The sequence below is a fragment of the Phoenix dactylifera genome, chromosome 3 (genome assembly GCF_009389715.1).
Source record: "Phoenix dactylifera cultivar Barhee BC4 chromosome 3, palm_55x_up_171113_PBpolish2nd_filt_p, whole genome shotgun sequence".
Lineage (NCBI taxonomy): Eukaryota > Viridiplantae > Streptophyta > Magnoliopsida > Arecales > Arecaceae > Phoenix > Phoenix dactylifera.
The window spans coordinates 18,014,918-18,031,759 of record NC_052394.1 but is presented as its reverse complement, the minus strand read 5'-3'; the positions used below and the strand labels follow the sequence as shown (position 1 = coordinate 18,031,759).

General features: G+C 39.5%; 2 protein-coding genes across 2 annotated transcripts; one reads left to right on the top strand and one right to left on the bottom strand.

The window, feature by feature from the left end:
• Window positions 1-4,017: 4,017 nt before the first annotated feature.
• Window positions 4,018-5,983, top strand: LOC103709106 (NAC domain-containing protein 2-like). The gene is made up of 3 exons (XM_008794302.4): window positions 4,018-4,277; window positions 4,388-4,689; window positions 5,064-5,983. Exons 1-3 carry the CDS (start codon window positions 4,115-4,117, stop codon window positions 5,622-5,624), a joined length of 1,026 nt encoding a protein of 341 aa, XP_008792524.1. The 5' UTR covers window positions 4,018-4,114; the 3' UTR covers window positions 5,625-5,983.
• Window positions 5,984-13,278: 7,295 nt separating this feature from the next.
• On the bottom strand, window positions 13,279-15,948 carry LOC103709125 (gibberellic acid methyltransferase 2). The gene is made up of 3 exons (XM_026805359.2): window positions 15,310-15,948; window positions 14,616-14,909; window positions 13,279-13,784 (listed from the first exon to the last, which is right to left on the bottom strand). The coding sequence occupies exons 1-3, from the start codon at window positions 15,853-15,855 to the stop codon at window positions 13,422-13,424; spliced, it is 1,203 nt and encodes a 400-aa protein (XP_026661160.2). The 5' UTR covers window positions 15,856-15,948; the 3' UTR covers window positions 13,279-13,421.
• Window positions 15,949-16,842: the final 894 nt, after the last annotated feature.

Genomic DNA, 16,842 nt, shown 5'->3' with positions numbered 1-16,842 from the left:
TTATAAGATACACGCTTGCAGTTTCCTTACTGAAGCACATGTATAGCAATTTCGCAAGATTAGGCTTTTTTTTTTTTTTACACCTTGCAATATTATGGTTATAACATGGCATTCATAAAAACTATTACATAGATTTGGTTTAGGAATGAAAATTTGCCATTGAAAAAAATCTCTAGTTATTGGGGGTGTTTGGTTTTTACTTGGCAATATATGTTTATAGAAAGGCAAACTGTGTTGCTGACTAGGTTACCTCTTTTGCAGCTTATTATTCAGAGAGTTTTATCTAGGTAGACCACGTGTCTGCGTCGGAGCCTTTTGTAGTCTTTTGTTTTCATACCTATCGGGTGTGAACGTTGTTGTGCCAAAAGAAAAAAAAAAATCTCTAGTGAAAGGAAATCATTTATTGCAAAACTCGCTCTTTACGTGCATTACTTTTTAGTCGCATGCTGATAGGAATTCATGAGATTTTGTAAATGGCCAACTAGAATTCGAAGAGTTGGTGCATCATTCATGGTTTCACACATGGATGGGGGCAGTGTCAGAGCATGCTTTGTTGTTTTCCAGAGCAATAATCGATGAATTGTCCATTATATCCTTTATTGCAATTTTGAATGATGATTCATTGCACTAGAAGGAATCATAGTCCATCCCTAGATTATTGCTCTCGAAATAACAAAACCTGTTCTGATAATTTCACTGCCCTTTAATTACACACAATTGGAGGTGTACAAATTCAAACTTCCATGTGAAAAGTGGAAGCAGCTAGAATAGCCCATGTCAAAAACTTCATGCAGGCTCTTTTATTGTCTTGGTTTAATTTGGCTACGAAACATGCCTATGATGTGCTTTGGTTTTCACTTCAATTTAATAAGAGGTGCGACTTGTATATCTCCACCACCTAATTAGTTCTGCATGACAACTAGTCTGTAGGCTGATTGAATGCAATTGGGAACTGAAACTAGGGGGGTGGAGAGCTAAAGAGCTGGAATCTTAAATGGAAATTTGGATAGGGTTAATCGAACAGATGCAAACTCACCAACCAAAGCTTAGCCTTTTCATTTTGATGCCCTCCTTCCCATGGAGGACGTCCAAGGGTTAGATCACGAAAACTTGGGTTTGAGAGTGGCCTAATAGCCTATTGGACCCACCTATATTGGAAAACAAACCAAATAATTGACATACAGGGTAGGAAGTGGAAACATAAAGCTCAAACTTTATGCATAAAAAATTTCTCCTCAAATTAATGCCTTGCCTTAATTATTACAAAATTATTAGAGAACTAGGCCTGATCAAACAGGAAAAGAAAGTAGTAATTTTCTTAACCTATTCAACTTAAATCTCTTTTTTTAAAAAATAACAAAAATTGACAAAAGTAGAATTTAATTTTTTTATTAAAAAACTAATAAACTAAGCTTTATTTATATTAGTAAGATCTCTTGTTGCATAATTTAAGTTAGATTTCTCTTCTAGTTGAAGAGCACACAATTCTCGAAATAGGCATAACTAGTAAAAATAATCATAAGAAGACTAAAATGCTACAAGAGGTAAATCTCCACTTTTATATTAACTTTGCTTTAGCTGCTCTATCTAATTTTTTATAGATTGAAAGATATATTCGGTCAAAATCTTTCTTTAAAAAAAAAAATCTCTTTTGATTAGTTCATTTCAAGGACTAAATAATTAAATTTATTGTTGATCGCCCGATGCACCGAAGTATGGCACCAAATTTTAAAGCTCAAAAGTTTACTCAATTTTAAAAAAAGAGTACTTCAATTGAGCATCAAATCTTGTCTAGCTCTTGTAATAGCCAAAATAGTCTACATCGAGTTTCGTTATTCTTTTAGATCAATATTCATCGTGAAATATTGAATTGAATGGCCCTCCCATATTTTTCACATGAAAGTAGAGTAAGACTAATCTGACCACTAAAATATTTTAATATTATGTTGCCATACATCAAAAGTTTCTTTTTAATATATATAGTGCGGTATAAAGATATCTTACAGAATTAGTTAGCTGCCAAAGCTGCATATTCATGTCTTCTTCTTCTTTTTTTATATCATGATTTTTTCTTTCCCTTCCTCAGATATTACGTAACATGAGCAAGGATAATGAGCATAAGGCAAACAACAGTGTGCATGCGGTCGTCTACCAATAATTTTGGGTGTCATCTTCTTTCTTTTAACTGCATGGACCATTCGAAGAGTTCGAGGATTTATCGTCATCCTAATTGTCAGTACGCATGCCAAGTCATCATCACTCATCACCTTGCAAGGCTCAAGCTGCCTCCAAATCCAAACTTCTCCGATCTCCACCATGGATCTACACCCCGTTTTATCCATCAGCCTATCACGGTGTACTGCACACGAATCAACGGACGACAGACCCATGCTCTTTTTGCTTGTTATAACTTTGTACTTGGGGATGAGGATGACACCTTTTACACTGAAATTCTCATCACCATGTACATCACCCGTTGTTTCATACCTCCACACCTTGTTTTGGTTGGTGATAGCTCCTCTTCCTTTATTAAGAATCCGTAAGCTGGCTTCAAACTTTCCACGTCCTAATGACAGGCACTAATAGGTCTTTCTTAAGTTTCCGGATTAATTGCACCTTAAGCCGTGATTGGGCCGATCCAAGAGACTACACGCCGCAATAACCTAACAGGGTGCGCCTTTGGTGGCTCCGTTGGAGCCACGTGGATTGCCACCAAATATGTGGGTTAGTGAAAGACGCCCCGAAAATGGATTAGGAAAAGAAATTTGTCTCGTAGGAGAGAGTGAAACTTAGTCAAAGTTATTCTTACCCGCACGTGAGTTGATCGATTATAAAATTCAAAACACGGAACATCTACCAACGACAAATCAACAGTAAACGTGTTTATGATGAATTTGATTTCACTATTTTTGTTTTCTTTATAGCGTAATGTTCATCCACTCATAAAGCATATTGCCTATACCTATGGTGCACTTTGTACTAGATTTGATTTTTTTTTTTTTTTTGGAGAGGGCAGCTAATTGTTATTTGCCACTTAACCTATACAAGCTTAAGTGAACTAATCTTTGTCGGGAGCTCATTGGCAAGTATATATAAAGTAGTAGTGCAAATAGTATTCTCGTCAAAACTGCATGTCCTTACTAAGTTTCTCTACTATGTATGCTATCTACCTAGCTGATGAGCTGTCAAATTTAATCCTTTCGATGCATAAACCAATATAACTTAATGACAAAACATGGTCTCATATCTTAGTGGATAAAACTGTTTCGCTCCAAATTAATATCGGGCATGAACCTTGATCTAATCTAGTCATTCCAAGAACTACAAGAAATATTGCTTTTAATTAGTGATGGCATGTTTTGCATACCCAGTTGTGTGTACTTGTGTTCTATGTTCTACAAGGTCTAGCCAATCCAATCGACATTCCATACTATTTTTTTCCTTTCCACGTCAAGCTTGACCGTGGCAAAGACGTTGTTATCCCCCCTAATCCCAGCTAACCAAACTCGCGTGCTCCATTAAAATAACATAAGATATAATTTAAACAAGGAAAGTATTGGATATTTGCGAAAGTATCTTCATACGGACAACTAACTTTCTTGTCCTTTGCAGCAGGAATCAATCCATACTTCGGCTCGTCAATTGGAATTATCCTATCAACGGCTCGAATGGCTCAGTTGTAGGGTTTGGTTTTGTTTAACTTGTTCTGAAGGGACACCAGAACTAGATCTCATGCAAGCCACGTCGAGCGAGCCATATGAGCAATCCCGCTTCCAGGACGACACGCGTCCAGGACGCCTGAAGCTGACGTCATAAAATCCAGGTCACACCGTCGGATCAACCTCACGGCCCACGTTTCCTCCCTTACCATACTTGGAATAAAAACGATAAACACGAGACACGTGGCAGGCCCAGTTAGCCCAAGGGCCCAACAATTAAGAACCTTACTACACGACAAAAAATCTACGACGATAAAACCACCCCCACATCCCCTTCTCCCAGAAATTTCATCTCTTCTCCCTTCCTCCACCTTCTCTCTTCTTAATCTCCCTTCACACCGGTCCACCCCCTTCCTCCTAGTGTGACCAAGGGAGAAAACCAGCTAACCTTAGCCATGTCGAACCCTGCGACATCGCTGCCGCCGGGTTTCCGGTTCCACCCGACCGACGAGGAGCTCATCCTCCACTACCTCAGGAACCGAGCAGCGTCTTTTCCATGCCCGGTTTCTATCATCGCGGAAGTCGATATCTACAAGTTTGATCCATGGAACCTCCCTGGTTAGTTCCAACCACTACGTTAGGGTTCTTGCATGTCATGTTTTTTCAAGCAACATATATAATGACTGGAATTCTAGTATTGATATGGTGTCACGTTATTGCTTGTGTAGCCAAAGCTTTGTTTGGGGACCGAGAGTGGTACTTCTTTAGCCCGAGGGATCGCAAGTACCCGAACGGGATCCGGCCAAACAGGGCAGCTGCATCGGGGTACTGGAAGGCGACCGGGACTGATAAGCCGATCATTTCCAGCAAAGAGAATAAGAACATTGGGGTGAAGAAGGCCCTTGTGTTTTACCAGGGGAGACCTCCCAAGGGGTTGAAGACTGATTGGATCATGCATGAGTACCGACTCGCCGAAGCCCAGAACAATAATATTTACAGACCCATGAAGCTTAGAGACTCTTCCATGAGGGTAAGAGATCTTTGCCTTGCTGACCAAAGTGCCTTTGTAGGTGACAAAACATGTCATCAAGGTTCTCGGGATGATAATCGCATGCTTAATATGGTCTTCCCTGCTTTAACAAAATCAGATATGCCCCATGGCAGGTTAAGAAATAGATAAAATCTTCATTTAATCCCACACAATAGTTCTGCTGGACTTATAAGTTCAAGCAGTTTATTTAACCCATTTTTTTGTACAGATAGTTTTGCTGATCTTATTAGGAAGATGCCCATTAAGTAGTTGATGAGTGGTCAACAGGGCAGGCATAAAGTGCAACTCCTCTGTTTTAGCATTGCATGTTTTTTCTTCATAACTTACTTCCCCTGTTTCTGTTGCAATTTCAGTTGGATGACTGGGTCCTTTGCCGAATCTACAAGAAGAGCAACCACACCTTATCGATGGATCCTGAACAAGGGGAAATAGCTGTGGAGGATGTCTTCATGCCAGGCTTAACAAACACCACACCACAAAACAACCCTCCCAGTCTTCCCAAGTCTTGCTCTTTGACCGAGCTCTTCGACAATGTAGACTTCTCTGCACTATCTCAACTTCTGGAGAACACTCCTGATATGCCAAGTTTTCAACAAGATCCAGTTGTTCATCCAAGTTCAAATCAACCTTTCATCAACAACGGCAGCAGCAGCAATTCCAGCAACGTTTTTATTCAACAGCTCTCCCAAACAGAGTCCCCTGTTATGCCAGCTGAGAATGCTCTGAAACGCCACCGAACAGTCGACAGCTGCTTGGAACACAGCAGCCAACTTTCCCGCCCATCAAAGAGGCTTATTGATTCAAGCATTTTTACCAACTTCACCAGCCAGTTTGATAGCCCTCAATACAATTTGATAGGCCATCATTTCTCCAATCAGCAACTGCTATTGAACTCTAACCTGAACTTGCGGTGACCTCACAGTTATCAGTAGAATAAAGGATTTTCAAAACATAACATGGAAGGAAAAAAGAAGAACATGAAAGCTTTGACGGTTAGTGATATGGGCCCTTATATTGTATGGCTTTGTATGGTTTGAAGAAGACATGTTTAGAGAGAGAAAATTGTGGGTTCGGATGGTGCCAAAATGAAGGTGCCACTGCGTGTAAGTTAGAAAGGCTACAATGAAGACAATGTATTGGCTGAGTTAGAAGAGTGGGTTTGTCCATATTATATGTAGTTTGGAATGGAAGCTTGAGTTATCAACTTCATCAGTAATAGTCCAAGGATACTATGGGAATTAAAATCTATTAATACATCCAATTATTTGTCACATGCCTTTTGTCCTTTGTTAATGGGTCACCAAGGCTTTGTACAATAAATGTACCTAAAGGAATGTACGCCGATCCTTATCTTGAAGAAAGCTATTGCATGGGTCTTCCTTTGGAACCATTGGAAGACAGGAATAGGTTCGCTTAACTTGGTAGGAGAGGATAAAAGATTCTCTCAGGCTAGTCAGAGGATTCTATAGGAATTTGGAATATACCATCAGCCATCTGTCCACAAATCACTTACTTCATCCTCCATCTCTTGCGCATTCTCTGCTTCTTGGAAGAGATATTTCTTTATTGAAAAATCATTCATGCGTTTCGATATGTTGGTTGCAACCTCAATTGGAAACATAATATACTTAATAAACTTTTGTGTACGAGAAAAGAAAGTAAAATTTCTAAGGTGGTCATGCTAAATATGATAATATGTAATTTGAGGGACTATATAATAACAAAAAGCTGGAGATGGCGCATTCCGTTTACTTGTTCTGCCGATGAGAGTGGGTGACTTGGCTTATTAGATAATGTTTTTTTTTATGGTTAATTTTGTTGCTTGCTGACCTAGTGCAGCTTCCTCATTAGAGTCAATAATTTGTAATTTTTAGTTCATGAAAGTTCTCTCCTTTCTCTCAATATAATAAGTACCTAATCGGAAGAAACAAAAGTCTTTTCATGCAATGAGCAGAGAGTTTGAGACAATCAAGAAGCTAAGAATGAATCGCAGCTTATAGTTTTTGACTTTTAAATGGTAGGATAGAATATTCTAATCAGATTCAATTTACATAACAATGCTTAAACCTAAGGAAACAAGAATGAATGTCCCACCAAGTGACATAAGTCATCTATGAAGTTATTATATGTTATCTCTGCACCTGCTTTAGGTATCTAATCAACAAATTAACTCCTCTCTTATAGGTATCCTACGTGGGATAAGAGTCATCAATAATCATTGCCTCAGGCACGCCGAACTTGGTTTAAGTTTGACCAGATTAAACCAGTATGACCTCAACAAATCATCCAACATTTCGTTCATGTGAGATGTTGAGAACAGTTGTTTCCAACAAGCAAGTGGAAGACAACGTGAATGTAAGAAAAAAAAAATGAAGAAAAATAGTTATCGTCACGCATGCTCTGTGCTTGAAATGGTAAGTTCTCACAGTGGATACTCATCCGGATGAAAAGCTAATTAGCATTTCTTGTGTCCTTTGCGTGTGGGTGACAGAGGCCAGCATGAACCATGTGCGAGTTTTGGGGACTTTGGCCGGAGAATCACATTAAACGCTAATTAGTTTAGCCGTGGATAAGTTCAGCTCAGACCAATGCTCTCATGAGGTGGCTCCATCATCAAGTATGAGAAAAAACAAAAGGAGTTGCTAAGGTATTGCTACCTTTGCATCTGTGAAACCCTCTACGTACGTCGTTAACTCTTCCATGGTCCAAACTGGTTCTAGTAGCTTTTTTTCGTTCTGATAAAAGTTGAAAAGACGAGCATCTTAAAAATTGCTCTGTCTTGTTCTTGAAAGAGGTTAAAGATCGAATAACTCAGAAAAGAGTTATGTGAATAAACGAAACAGATTGTTCTGGGGGAAGGTGAGGTTTGAAGGCTACCAGAACCAGGAGCAGTTTTATCTGAAGGTTAAAGATAAATCACAATCTGGATGAGCAATTTTAGCTGAAGGTTCTCCCTTGCATGCAACTCTTCATGTATAGGGAATTAGTTCTTGGCTTCTTTTAGCTTCTGGGGCTTTTGGGCTCCAATGTTGGCTTCTAGTTATATGGTATGCTGATTGTTTGTGGGTCTGGGTTACAAATACATGCACTTGATATCGCATGTGTATATAACTTCATAGGCTATTGCAAAAGGAGCAAATTGTTGAAAGATATCTATGCATCAAATCTAATGGTGTATATCGACAGTCCAACTCAGGCATGAACTAAACATGCTCGTAATTTTTAGTCACCAATCTCAAATTGAGAGGCTACTAATTAGAATCAAAACAAGAGGTAGAAAGTGCAGAAACAATTCATTCCTTCAAAAGTTTTGAATACATCATAAAGAGGTTCTTGAGGAGGAAGGAGAAATGATATGTCCGCATTGCAACCTTGTGATCAAGATATTATGATACATATCATGCATTTAATTAAATGAAGACTGAAAAATATGAGGCCAGTGGCATGGAGGGCCTCGATGAAGCCCGTAGTGTTCACATCAGCATATTCTCTCCGATAACTTGCCAAGTACATGGTGTGGAAAATGGCAAGTAATTGATAACTAGGTTGACCGTATTCATGTAATCGAACAGGTAGTGTACAAGTGTTAACAAAATTTCAGGTCATGCAAGCAATCAAGACAATGAAGTAATGCACTGCACCAGATCTCTGTGCTATTCTGTGTAGCACTATTCCTAAGTCAATTAATGCTTAGGTCAAACATAAACCACAGTAATCCTGCAAGCAACTAAAACCTTGCAACAAAAACATTATAGCTAAATGTATCAAGTATTGCAGCAGACATGATAAATTGAGTTCCTATTCACAGAGTTTGATCAAGAGTAATTTAGCATGATATGGGTCCGTTATAGGAAGAGTCATGTTGCAAAACCTTAGGCTTGCCACAATTAGCATCATAATTTTCACAAACAGGGGTCCATTTAGGACAGACATTGTGTCCCACAAATTTGCTTTGGATACTTCAACAGTTCTAAAAATGTTCTAAATTGTGAATTATTTGCAACCAAAAGAAACATAAATCATTGCAGAAAGTAAAGCAACATGTATAAAGAATCAAAGATTTATGTGAGCTCACTACCTATCAAGATACTTCAAGAATTTGGAAGAGAGGCCCTGGCCTCAAACTATAGTTGGGCCTTTTCCAGGGCCTCATGTTAACGTTTAATAGTCCCCACTCTCGAAACAAGCCCATTATTTATTATGTATATATGAGGGGCATGTAACAACTGAATACAAGATATCTAAACAAACTGATGCAGGTATATAATCACTTTAGTAGGCTGTGAGTCTCCCTGTATACATTCATGGAAAATTAACTCTAAAGGTTGCATGGAATTAATTTTTTGATTAAATAAGTATTTAGATATTGAGTTTGATATCTACATGATTTTGCTTAGTATCAAAAATTTAATATCTACGTAAGAAGAAGCACAATACACAGAAAACATGAAAGATCATGGCAGGAATGAAATGGAAAAATTTTCGACCATAAATAATCATCATCACACCAGGTTATGGATAGTACAGTTTTCTTATACAGAGACCGGACAAGATCCTCTTCAGTGAAGATGTTGCTGATGTTGAAGCCTGTTGATTTGAATTTCTATAAATTGTTCTGCTCCTTTTGTTTCTGGTTGGATGTTGTCTCCTCTTTCTATTTCTTTGTTTTCTTTTTCCTCATTTTGTGTCCTCTTCTATCATTCTCTTAGAGGAAGATAGTTAGGCTTGGCCTGGCTCTCTCTTTTTTTTTTTAAAAAAAAAAGGGCCACATAAAAAAATAATTAAAATAATAAATCAAAACACTTGGTTATTTACATGTATAGATAAGAAGCCAATGGTGTAACCACAACAATCTCACATATTCTGTGATGAAAAGCTGCCTGCTAGGTAATGAGACCTCCTAAATCATGTAGGGAGTATCAAAATAGAAGGTAACATGAATATGGCTTCACCACACATGATTGAAAAGAAAGAAGTAAATAGTTGTGGTGCTTCTTTGCATTTCCCTTTCTTCTGATTATTCCTACAGATCTTTAGAAGTTCCTCCTCAACATCTACTTTCTCAGGTCAATCATATCCTTCTGCATGCACATGGTGGTCCTAAAGCATTCAAGGTTGGCAGTCAAGACTCGCGAAGCTTGCAGACAACCGAAGAAGTAAATGTTGCACTTATGCTGTTTTCAATTGCTTTTGCCCCTACCAAGGACCGTTTGCCATGCTTTCCCCACTCACAGTGGCATGGAGTAGCTTGCGAGCTTTGAGCTCGAGCCCTCTTTAGAGCTGTCAGATATGCTACAATTGCATGCGAGCACACTCACAGTTCACAATGCTAAAATTCTGCAGTTGTTTCATTTTGTTTGACGGACTAGACTGTTTAAAAGTTTTTTGACTAGTACCTACCCTCTTTTTAGCAACCACAAAGATATAATGTGTCTTAAGATTACCTAGTTTATTTTTATAGAAGAAAAAAAAAAAAACTAGTCCATTGTTTTTTGCTTTTCTCAACTAGGCTTGAGTTTTCAGCATATAATTTGCAAATTGTTGTTTTGAAGTGAGTCGACTTTGGTTTTGTGTTTGTGTGAGGTAAATTGGTTTGATGTTGTGAACCATCTGTTTTCTTTGCAATGACCCGAAGGTACTCAACTTGGAAGAATAACAAGAGTAAATTTCATGACACACATGAAAATAATGAGATTCTGATATTCAAGGAGGGTTTTCTATAGCGGAGGACAAGAAGCAATCTATCTAGGAAGTAGATCTTAGCTACCCCCTAGATATCAATCTTCCTACCATTCTGATGTTGTGGGGCTTTCAAGCAAAACTTAACCTTCCAAAGCTTTATATTGATAATATGCCGACGGCAGATCCACTCCCAATTTACCAGAAGATAAGTCAATGGAACCTAGGAAGCAATGGATCATTATTGGACTAATCTTGCACCCGATTCAATCAGAAGTTGGCTGCATGCATTTGTTCTCATGCCACTTCACCATTGAATGCCCACAACCCAGTAGGAGATTGGGCGTGGGCATTCTGTTCCAAAGGCTGCAACTGCCGCAGCATTTGCCTCGAGTCACTGCAATGGAAAGGGATCATCTTTCGTTGAGAAAATCGGCAGCCGTCATCTTGGCATGGCCTCATGACACTATTTCGAGGTGGAATTGACTGAAGATGCTGTTAAACAGTTACCTGAAACAATTGGCTATGATGCAATGTGGCATAAGGCATGAGCAAGGCATGAGCTCAGTGATGCAGGGTGCATCATGGACCACCAGGTGGGTACCAAATGAATGGCCAGCACAGCATGGAATGAATTATTAGTCGTTGCATGGCCTTTTAAGGCCACTCTCCTTGTGAAACCTGTAGATCGGGATCCAGTTCAGGGTGTTGCCAGTGGTGTGTGTCATCACAAGCTGGGAATTCTATCCATGCTTACTCCAAGTAGAAAAAGGTTCAGCTTCCCATTATAGCAGTGGCATGCCATGTGAATTGAGCCAAGAAGTGCTGAAGAAACACAACTTGCAATCGCAATATGTTTTTTCTACTGTAACAGTGCAATTCTAAGGAAACAGAGCATAGGGCACATGAGAACTGGATGACAGTTCTGGCAGGGTTTAGAGGTGCTAGGCACTCATAAATATTGGCATGAGCTTGAGTTTGATCCATAAACTTGGTCGACAAGGTTGTAACCAAATCTCAGTTCAGTGTGATCAAATGCAAATTAGAATAAACTTAAGGCAGCAGTATGTTTGTCGTGTCTTCGATCATTCAATTGATTGCTAAATTGTAGATCAACAAGAGTATATGATTCATGAATCCCATATCAAGAATGTTTCCTTAACCACAAAACTGAAGTGCTATTCATTTATCAAAAGGACGTGGAAGGCCTGGGATCATGACTGCGAGAGATACAGACTTCAACTTGGGTTGTATCAGCAGTGATGCAGGATCCTTCCCCCATATACACTCCCTCTTCTCACACATAATTAACCGACGACGGAGTTCTATGCATTGGAAACTTGGTCAATGTTCCAAATTAGACTATTATAGCTTCAGCTAGATTATATAGGTCTAGAGTATATCCAAGAAGATCATAAAATAAAACATGACAGAAGGAAGGAGGGATAGTATCGTAGTTGCATGGCTCACAAAATGCCGCCGGAATGTTATGCCACATAGGAAGCAATCCAATCAGCTGTCCTATTCTTCTTTCAATATACGTGGGTGACACAAAAGGCGATGCAATCTATTGTCGGCCTGCAGATGTTTTACAAGGGCGGATGCCTATCATCTATTTTAGATTGGCTTCAAATCTTAGCCGATCATCATAGCTAAGCTCTCTTTGAGGCCAATGAGACCTGGTCTAAGGATAAGCTTTGCATAGGTATTTTAGGGGAGGCTATCTCATTGGAGACATCTCACGGGGAAGGTAGGGAGCAGGCAGGACAGCTGGGCCTTTGACGCAACCTAAAGTCATGGGATCTAAATAACAGATCTGATGTGATGGCTGATAGAGTGGCCCCCACCAGAATCATCTTTCACAATTTCCACCAACCAAGGCTGGCATATGATTTATACCAACCCCCACCCCTTTCTCAGCCATCCAGCCTGTGTCCCATAAAATGGCTTGTCCCCTAAAATTAATTTTAAAATTTACAATAAAAATAATTTATATACATGTCAGACCCATAAGTTCACAACTAGATGCCTACAACAAAAATTTTTAAGCTGTGTTCCACTCCGCAGTGGCACTTGACAAGCACTTTCCTCATTCAAAACAAGTAGGCTACATCAAAGGAGACAATTGTGGGAGGTCTCCTTCGACTGGTAAACTTATCTTAGTCTCGAGAAAAAAGTAGAGATGATGGTGATGAAAGAATCTCCTTGAAATGTAAAGCAGGTGGTAGATTAATACAGCAAGCTTTGAAAGTTCAGATCAGTTCGGTGGGAAGTGAATGGCACTAAGAGCCTAATCTTTGTGGTAATTAGAGCTTACGGGGTAGACTTCAACTCTCTTTAAGCTCCAATTAGGAGGACTCTCTTTGTATCCACTGAGTTCTACTCCTAAGTACATCACAGCTAAATGTTGTACCCTATAGGACACTAGGATGCAGGCCATCTTTGTGACTTTGGGAAGTGCAGGGGCTCATAGTCACTGTCTCAAGCAAATATTGTGTCGATGTTTACAAAGATGCATCTTTTTTTTTCACTAATATCATCAAGACAATGAATTAATCTTATGTTCTCCTTCGTATTTTGGGCCTCCTTGATCATGCCTGTAGGAGATTCAAGTCCTTGGAATATAAACGATTAATTATAATGATGACTACATTGACTAAGCCTTTCGAGCATACGACGCGTGACTTCTCCAATGGTGGCGCGAATTTAGTCTATAAGTTAGTTGAGATGTTGTTCTCTGTTTGATGGTTGCCTTTTATGGAAGCATGCATAGGAATCAAGACCATGATAACAAGGAAATGAAGCCAAAGTTTTGTCTAGTACTGTCATGCGGTTGATTCATCATGGCCCATCAGTTTACCTGGAATTATATATGTACTCCAAGAGATTTTCAAAGGCTTTCATTCTCCAGAGAAAATTCTGAAAGATAACTTATATTTTTAAGCAAACAAAGACTGCTTATACAGTAACAACCATATGCATGGGATCTTGGGACCTTTTCCTTGGATGGCGCTGACTTGGGGTGGGGAATCTCACTTCCTAATTGCGCACACAACAATCACACCATAGAAGCAAGTTTTTTGGAGCATAGCAATGTCTTCTGCGGCCCTCTTTTCGAACCGCTTAAATAGCTCCTCTGAGAGGATTTGCCCAAGGTGGGCCTCAACAATTGGTTTCAGTGTTGCTCGTACCAGATTGGCTTTGGCTCGGCCATAGGACGCCGGATCCCTCATCCATTCTTCTTGTTTCTCCTTTGAATGCTCGCTGATTCTGAAAAACTCTAGCTGTTGGATCTCAAATCCGGTACAACGATCAAATGCTTTCTTAATCTCTTCTATGCTCCTCATGTACGCAGGGATGTTGAACATGTCTCGTGCTTCTTCATCAATCAATCCCTATTGGAGTATATATAGCAGATAAACATAAGAAAACAACTTAATCGGCAACAAACAAGTTATCCTATTGCGTTTTGTACTCGATTTTAATACTGTATATTTCCTAGTTTTCTTTTGGCTTTCTTATAATCCTTTTGTTTTCATTTTGAGCCTAATGGCGCCCAACTGTTACCTCAACAATAAAGAAGTAAAGCAAACAAGATTCATTTCATTGAGCGAAAATACCAACGCTTTCTGTAAGTGAAACAACAAAAGCAATGAGCGCAAAAGATAGTGCTTCAAAGCATGGCTTCATATTCCGACGGAACGTCCCATGAGATGCCAAGAGGTATTGTCCCGAGTGTCAGAAAGGGACCATCCCATCATTGTCCCAATATCCTGATCGGCACATCCTAAGACATCTTGTCCCGAGTGTTGGGATGGGACGGTATATTCATGGAAAAACAGGAAAGATTTTGTCTGAAAGAGTTTGCCTGAAAGAGTTACCGGAGGTCCTTAGACAGTCTTCTACCGAAATCTCATGAGCTCATGAGACGGGAGATGCGAAACTAATGACGCAGGAGAGATTTTGGAGGCCCAAGTTGTGGAAGAAAGCACACGGCAAGCACCAAAAAGCTCCCCTGGACACATAGGAAGAGCAAAAAGCCTATTGAAGAGTAAGCTTCTGCTAAGTCCCAAAACAAAAAGTGGCATGCCTACTAATGACATGGGGATGGGAAGAAGAAAGGTGGCAAGAAAATATCCAAGGATGTTATGTTATGCTGGTTTTTATAAGGTGGGAGGAGCATTTACAGTGCACTTGGGTGTCCCGTATGCTAGTAGGATACATACCTCATTCAACAGGTCTTCCCATGCCTGATCCATGGAGGTTGTGAAAGGGTGTTTGGCTCTCGAGTCTGGATCGCCTAACTGGTTCTCTGCCTGCTGCGAGTCCGGCCTCCCTGCCATCAGTATGAAAAGAATCCCCCCTTCCGCAATCTCTTCTTTTCGGCACTGCAAGAAGGCCTTCAAGTCCTCTTCCGACTGCTTTGCATAGGCGTCGACGACTTCCTTCTTCGCTCCATCTATCCAAGCTCGACCTTCATTCCAAGATGGTGACTGCTTATCTAAAACGGCATCCGGTATCTATTCACTCCAAAGGAAATTAATTACTCTTAAATTTTGTGACAGAAAAAGATAAAGAGGGAAAATTCTCATAATATGGTTCTTGCGGCAAACTTTGGGTCTTCTAGAAAACAAACTAGCCTAGAGAACAGTGAGAAAAGAAGGCCCCATTAAAAAATAATGTTCAGATAAAAGTTGCTAGCATGCAAGAGGTGCTTGAAACAAGAAATGCAAGTACAAGATAGGACTCATCGCATATATGGATCAAGATTTCTGATTTCATAGCACAAAGTTACCATACAAAAAATGTTAGTCATGATATAAACTTATGCTAGGACTTAACACTAGTCAGTCTGCTTTATAAGAGAGTGCCTACTGTGAAGTAAATACAAAGTGAAAGATGAAAAAGGTTGCACCTCACCTGAGAAAGCCAATGCAAGGCGCTAAGGCTAACGACCATATGAAGTTTCCCTTTGGAGAACAACCGGTGATAGAAGGAACCAGGCACACCTGCCGCATAGTATGGCCTCTTCATGGTATCGGCGAAGGATGCCAACGATCGGAAGAGTGAGTTGAAATCATTTGATGGGAGATCAGAGAAGAAGGCCTCGAACTCGGGCACATGATCGCAGTCTTCCTCGTAGCGCTGCCTCAGGCTCCGAACTATCAACTCCATTGTTGACAGTGTGTTGTGTCCTGTGGCACATCCCAAGTCTGCAATCCTAATGGAAGGTTCGCCATGGAAAAGTTCCATCGAGCGTATGGTCCCTGCAAGCAGTGGCTTACATAAGGCGAGGGCAGATGCAGGAGCCTCAGAATTTTTCGCATAGCTACCGTCGTGGTCTCCTCCTTGCATACAGAGTATCCTATGGAGCTCTCTAGTCCAAGTTCGGCACCGGTTGCCCGGGAACATGTGTTCGATTTTTTCTTTCTTGGCTGCGGCACAGACTGATCTCGTGGAGTCCATGCACGACCTCTTACGCTTTCTTTTTGAGGAACGGGGAGCTCTTAGGAGATGGCAGTGAAGAAGAACAAAACTATGGAAAGGGCCAATAAGGAGATGGAGGTGATGGTAAGAGGAAAAAAGAGCGTGTGAACTTAGAAACTCTTGGTTCCTGCTCTCATGGTGCACCTCATAGAAAGAAGCTTGTAATATATATATATATATATAATTGGTGCTGGTATTGGTCCCACTTTTGAAGTATAGAAAAGTCACCACAAAGAAGATAAATGATTTTTCTTCCTTCTCTTTTCCTTTCTATTTATTTATTTATCTGAGAGAGAAAAAGGTCTGCAAGATATTAGTTTGAAGGCAAAAAAGAAGTAATTTTGATGTATATATATCCTAAGTAATGCCTTCCTATTTGTAGATTTCTAAAGGAATGCAGTTCTTTTTACTGTCATGATCCTCTACTTGTATTGTTTCCTCTCTTGGTTATTTTTGGTATATGAACCATTAATTTGGCTATTACTCCATTTCATTTCATTTTATAATGATTTTATTTAAGCAGAAAACTGATTCTGTCCAACATGCTTATAGAATCGGATACTAATAGGCAAATTATTGTCTTATAAAAGAACAGTGGACCATGTCACTAAATGAAGAGATACCATGTCATTTTCCCTAGGTCTTATCTTGAAAATTGTTGTCATCTATAAATATTAAAAAGTAAATTAAATTGCAGAGAATATCTAACAAAAAATATTAGAACAGCAATTCTTAGTCGGCAGCTTTATTCTTGTCTTTGTTTATTTTCCACCTTGCAATCTACGAACAATTCTGGGCCTCAAGTCTTCCTGAACTAGATGGCTGGATATGATACATTGTCCTCATTGGTTTCCTATAGTGGAGATAAAGAAAGAATAAGATACTGATCATTGTTTTTTAAAGACAACATAAAATAATAGTCAATAAAAGGAAACCTAAGTTACAGGAAAATAAAATTGCTTAATC